Source organism: Sinocyclocheilus anshuiensis, unplaced genomic scaffold (assembly GCF_001515605.1).
Source record: "Sinocyclocheilus anshuiensis isolate Anshui unplaced genomic scaffold, SAMN03320099.WGS_v1.1 scaffold207, whole genome shotgun sequence".
NCBI classification, from domain to species: domain Eukaryota; kingdom Metazoa; phylum Chordata; class Actinopteri; order Cypriniformes; family Cyprinidae; genus Sinocyclocheilus; species Sinocyclocheilus anshuiensis.
Window position 1 is genome coordinate 3,988,484 of NW_015551045.1, and position 6,315 is coordinate 3,994,798.

General features: G+C 37.7%; 1 protein-coding gene across 1 annotated transcript in view; it reads right to left on the minus strand.

Moving 5' to 3' along the window:
• Positions 1-6,103, minus strand: part of LOC107661720 (protein YIPF5) — a 10,213-nt gene extending 4,110 nt beyond the window's left edge. Inside the window, exons 1-3 of the mRNA XM_016451465.1 lie at positions 6,005-6,103; positions 5,197-5,316; positions 4,489-4,655 (exon numbers count right to left, since the gene is read on the minus strand). Coding sequence (XP_016306951.1) covers positions 4,489-4,655; positions 5,197-5,306 — 277 coding nt within the window. The 5' untranslated portion in view covers positions 5,307-5,316; positions 6,005-6,103. The remainder of the gene's footprint in view (positions 1-4,488; positions 4,656-5,196; positions 5,317-6,004) is intronic.
• Positions 6,104-6,315: the final 212 nt, after the last annotated feature.

Below are 6,315 nucleotides of genomic sequence, written 5' to 3' on the forward strand. Positions count from 1 at the left end.
TAAACAAAAGTCAACAGGCTTTTCAAAATCCAAAATATTGCCAAACAGGCGCTTTTGCATCTCGTTTCGAAACTAAATCATCCGCCATGGTCTTGTCTGTCTCACCTCACGCTTCTTGTTAGTCAGCTCGACTCACTGGAGAAATGAAATCCGATCTGTGATGCGACTGTCGTTCGGCACGCTGCATTGAGCCGCCGCGTTCAGTTTTTAATTGTAGTGTCTGTTCTTTTACTGAACTAAATTATTTTTATGACTTTAAAAAATCTAAACGACGGTGGGGGTCGGTGCCGCGGTGGGCAAGTGACGTAACCGGTGTTGCGGCTTAACACCGGTATCACCGTCAGCACAGTCTATTGCGGCAAGCCTATTCCAAACCCATAAGACCTTCGTTCATCTTTGGAACACAAATTAAGATATTTTTGATAAAATCTGAGAGTTCTCTGACCCTCCGTAGACAGCAATGCAACTGCAATGTTCCCAGACTCGGAAACGTAGCAAGGACATCAGTAAAAAAGTCCATGTGACATCAGTGGTTCAACCATAATGTTACGAAGCTACGAGAATACTTTTTGTGCGCAAAGAAAACGATAACAACAATTTATTCAACAATTCTTCTCAACAACAAACAACACTGATCAAAAATATCTTAATCTGTGTTCCGAAAAAGAACAAAGGTCTTACGGGTTTGGAACAACATGAGAGTGAGTAATTAATGACAGAATTTTCATTTTTTTTGGGTGAACTATCCCTTTAAGCATTGAAGAGTGAATGAATGAGGCATTTATACAGCACTTTATTGTGTATTGCTGTGCACCCAAAGTGCTTTACAATTGTATGAGGGGATTTCTCCTCAACCACCACCAGTGTGCAGCATCCACCTGGATGATGCGATGGCAGCCACAGAACAACGGCGCCAGTGTGCTCACCACACACCAGCTACAGGTGGAGAGGAGAGAAAGTGTTAAAGCCAATTCAGTGGACTGGGATTATTAGGAGGGCCATGATTGATAAGGGCCAGTGGAAGGAATTTGGCCAGGACACCGGGGTTACACCCCTACTCTTTACGAGGAGTGCCATGGGATTTTTAGTGACCACAGAGTGTCAGGACCTCGGTTTAACATTTCATCCGAAGGACGGTGCTTTTTTCAGTAGAGTGTCCCCGTCACTATAATGGGGCATTAGGACCCACACAGACCACAAGGTTTCCACTCACCATCTCTTCTAGCCAGTCAGATAACTCCATTGCACTGACACATTTCAGCATGTTCTCACTCCAACCAATTGCATGTCCTGGCCCGAAATAAATTTGCTTAGTCATCTGCATTGGTTTAATTTGGAAATATAGATCCATAAAAAAATTGGTACAGTATATTAAAGTATATCAAGCCAAGCAAGCAGTATTATATTATTAATATTACTACACCTCTGAAAATGCCAGATAAACACCACTTTACATCTCTGTTATGGGAACAACTCAATACTGGATACAGAAAGATTATGGAATCATCACATTATTCAAGATGGAATGAAAAACCTCAATAAGCAGCTGGCTAATATGTAAATGGTCAATTTTGTGACAAACATGCAAGAAGAAATTGTGAATGATCAAAATTTGTGTATAATCCTGGTTTATCTTGATTTACTGATTCTGATAGAAATACAACAAAAAAAACCTTCCAAAATCTTTTGAAAATGGGATGTTTTAACCCCACAAACAGCAACACAACTCATTGAATTCAGTTCTTATCCTAAAAGTCCTAAAACAAATCAGGACTGCAAGAAGCTACAATGAGCTACAACTGAGATTTGTTAATAAAAATATTTCACAAACATTTCACAAATTTGCAGTGATTCATAAATGGACAAGAGGCAATTTGTAAATGCGTACTGCGATGTACAAAAGAATGCCAGCCAGAGCGGTGTGTGACACTTGCAAATCTCTTTTTATTTATTTGTAAATTTAATTCATTTTTTGAAACTCATATAACATATACTTGTTACTCTCATTCTATTTATTTGTGAATTTGTTACATTTTTGTGAATCGTGCATGGTAATCTGTTTATCTGGAACAAATCTTCTCACATATCTGACAAAATAGATGATATCATTTCTTGTTGTATGCTTTTCCCCCTACATGCTTCACTGTTTTTTTTTTTTATGGTAATGAGTAATGTTAATAGAGGTAACAGTGATGTTTGCCATAGTGAGTACCACTAATAAGACAGAAGATTAGAATAATAGGACAGAATTGAAGTTGAACTCTAATGCACAGCATGATAAATGCACTTTCGATACTGGATGACAACAGCGATCAGCAGCAATCGGTTAAGTGGCTTTCTCTGCATCTCTCTGACTGATGACTGCTGGTCCATTTTAAGCACAGCTCTGAAGAACTGGGGCAAGTAGGTTTCACAAGGACTACTTAACTTTAGTATGCAAGGACACAGATGTGGTTTGTAGTGAACACAGCCCCAAGTGGCACTTTTAGTTTTTAAAGCAATGAGTCATTCTCAAAGTTTTGGCTTTGGGATGTAAGAGACAATGCATTATTGATTTCTCTGTAAACACAACTAAATTCACCCCTGGGAATCACAGCAGTGTGACTAAGAGAAGGGAATCTCCGACTCTGAAAATGATTGTATACATTATTTATAGGGCTGTCAAAATTAAATAAAAACGCAAACTCATTTAAAAGGCACTCATTTTATTAATGCGCGATTAACGCAGTGGGCATTTTCTGTTTGACCCGTTGCCTAGCCCGTAGTTGGAGAAATGGAGATGCTGACAGTGTCTAGCAACAATACATAACACATAATTGGACAAACCCTATAGTTTCTGGGACTCGCCGGTACTGCCGCGCAAGCAGGAGGTTTTGCATCTGCTCTGTTCCGCGAGCGGCTGAGAGGAGCAGCGCTTCTAGCTAAACCAGATATTATGTTGCTTCTCTAATTTTACATGCAAGTATAGCCGAAATCACAACACAGCTATTGTCTTTATATTATGTGTATTTGATTTCACCAGACGACGGTTCGATTATAAATCAGGATTTTTGTGCAGATTAACATCTTGGAAGGGAGAGCTGGTGTAATCTTAATCTTAAAGTTTCAGTCACTATTTCATGTTAATTCGGTTGTCTGACAACAGAAACAGTAAAATATAAGGTAACACTTTATTTCGATAGTCCACTTTAGACATTCTGTTAACAGCAAGTAACTTTGCAACTACATGTCAACTAGCAGTTAGTAGAGTATTAGTAGACTGTCTTCTTAATATCTTCTAACACTTTCTTTGTCAACTTATTCTATTAACCCTAAACCTACCCTAACAGTCTACTCTGAGAGTTAGTAGACATGTAGATGCAAATGAATGATAATTAGTTGACATGAATAATGTAAACAGGCTTGTGTAAGTTAATTGCTCAGTGCAAAGAAAGGTAAGTAATGGGAACCTGGTATTTCTATGTTATTTTTTCATGTGTCTAATAGACATGAACAAGAAAAACATCTATGACTTATGAAACATGTCTAGTCTTCATGCTCTATGTTGAGTATGGTTTCACTAATAATAAACATACATTTGCATAAAGCATCCATATTTGTCTATGCCCATGTTGATTAGAGTTTTAAAAACTGGAAAAGTATTCATTTAAGGTACACTTAGAACAGATAAAAATGTGCGATTAATATGCGATTAATCACGAGTTAACTCATGACAATCATGCGGTTAATCGCGATTAAATATTTTAATCGATTGACAGCCCTAATTATTTATAAAAAAAGTTATAACATTTTAATTAAAAAAAAGTTTAAAAAGTGCATGGACTGATCAGGATCGTTTATAATAAAATGCATTTAGAAACCTTTTTTTTGTTTTCAGGGAAAAAAATAAATAAATTTCATGCCAAATTAATATTAGCCAATATTATTGACTTGATTGCACAGACACTATTGGATGAGACCTGAACTGAGCTGGATGAGCTACTTTATAGATTATTAAACTAAACTGAATCAACTGTTCACTGTTGTCCTCTTCTAAGAGCTGCTTTACAGCAGAATTGAATTTTGTTTGCATCACTGAAATTATTTTGCTGTTTAACAATGTAAAGCTGCTTTGACATAGGGCTGTCACGATAAATTGATTCGTGGATTGATTCTGCGATTTTCCAAATGCATCGCAATTGTCTCTGGAATCGATTCGGAGCTTAGTTTTGAACAGCAGATGGTAATGTGTGCTTTCGAAACAGTCGTACTAGTCTAATAAAAGCCGAGGTGCAAGTACATTTAACCACTTACATTACTCAGCCGAACGCGCAAGTGCTCTTCTACGTGAGCGGTTAAAAATAGCCTAGAGCACCATCAGCTGTTAAAAACTACGCTCAGAATCCATTCCAGAGATCTATTTACCCCTACTTTGACACAATCTGTATTGTATAAAGCACTATATAAATAAAGGTGACTTGACGCCTTTAAGCTTAGTCTCTCTCTTACCCTCCAGCAACGGGGGCTCATCCTCAAAGCTGCTACTGTACATGGACTGCGTGGAGGCTGGCGTAAAGGCTGGCGTGGGCTGGAAGATCTGCCCTGTGTACGGCTGCATCATTCCCGGAGGCGCCGAGTAGCCCATCGGCTGCGAGTAGTCATACTGTCCATATTGTCTATCAGATGCAACAATAGATATACAGTCAAAATTAGGTGACGGACATATTCTCACATGATTACAAAATCTAAGACACAAATAAGTCTTGTCAATTTACTGCAAATATGAAATAAGAACACCATGACTTTGTGAATAATGTAAATTTGCATGCATTATATGCTATGCTGATCACCATCTAGAACTTTGTATATTATCAGCCTGAAGTTGGATATACAGTACATCCAATACTTACAGTACACTCGTGTAAAGCAATATATACTGTACTTTGTAGCAAATCATGGCTGAGTGATTGTTTATATAGTCACAAAATGTAAACTATATTGTTGCACAGCTCTGTATAACGATAGACAAGTATTTCCAACTTATATAGATATGAAGGCATGAAGATAATAAGATATTATAAACTTTAACATCATGGTTTGCCTGTAAAGCTGCCCTGAAACAATGTGTATTGTGAAAAATGCTATACATATAAAACTGACTTATGAACAGTGCTATTTATTAATAACATTAGAAGTTTGTGCATGGCTCAGGCCTACTTGCTGCACGGGTCATCTGCGTTGCTGTAGCCATATCCTCCTTGGTTCTGATCATCTACACTGTAACTAGACTGGTAAAAGTCTGTGTTGAAGTTGTCAAACCCTGCCATTGCAAGCAGCCTGGAAGACATTCAACAGAGAAATCAGTCAGCAGTGGACATTCAATATTACTAAAGCGGACTTGTATAACAGTATGAAAGCCAAGTGACGAATGAGTGAAGATCTGCTGGAGATATTAGTTCAGTGAAAGCCAACTATGATATTTAAAATCACACATTCAAATTATCTGCATATAGGATCCAAACAGATGCAAAAATGTACCATGGTAAAGAGACAGAATCAGATGTTAATACCATGACACTGAAGGTTTACACATACAAAAAAACAAGGACCTGCTATGGCACTACATCACTGTACAATAATACTGCCATATTAAAACCAAGGTGTTACTACAACAGTGTATGTCCAAAGAAACATGATATATGTTTAAAAAGAAAATAAAGTCCAAAAATCAACCACGGTGCTTTTTTTTGCCAGAGGAACACTATATATATTACAGATAAGGTTGTATGTTAGCTAAAAGCAATGTCGCACTAATTCGGTCTTTGCCATATTTGTATTAGTCACACATGTTTGCAGTGGTTTTAGCATTAATGTTTGTTTTGTTTGTGTTGAGTTAGCACAGCTCCACTAAAGCACTCAGTCACTGTCAGCATCATTCAAGCACTGCCATACACACATCTTCAAATACACAACACAGCCAAAATATGAACATCTAATGAAGTCGATTCTGAAGCTTTACTCACACCGTTAATCGCCCAGGACTCCGCCAACGCCGCTAACTACGTGTCAAGAAATAGCAGCAGAACTTCCGGGTCGTGGGGACGATGAGGTCACTGCGCTAGTTTAGGCTGCAGAAAACCGACGTGCGTCCTCTGTGGGAGGATGCGCTCACTACAAACAGTTTATTACATTCTCAACCATTTTGTCCAATATGGAGGACGAAACCTGCAAAAACAATAAATAAATAAATACACAAATAAATAAATAAATGTGTGCATAAATACACGTATTCTTGTTTAAATACACAAATAAATAATTATATATGTGACGAAAGTA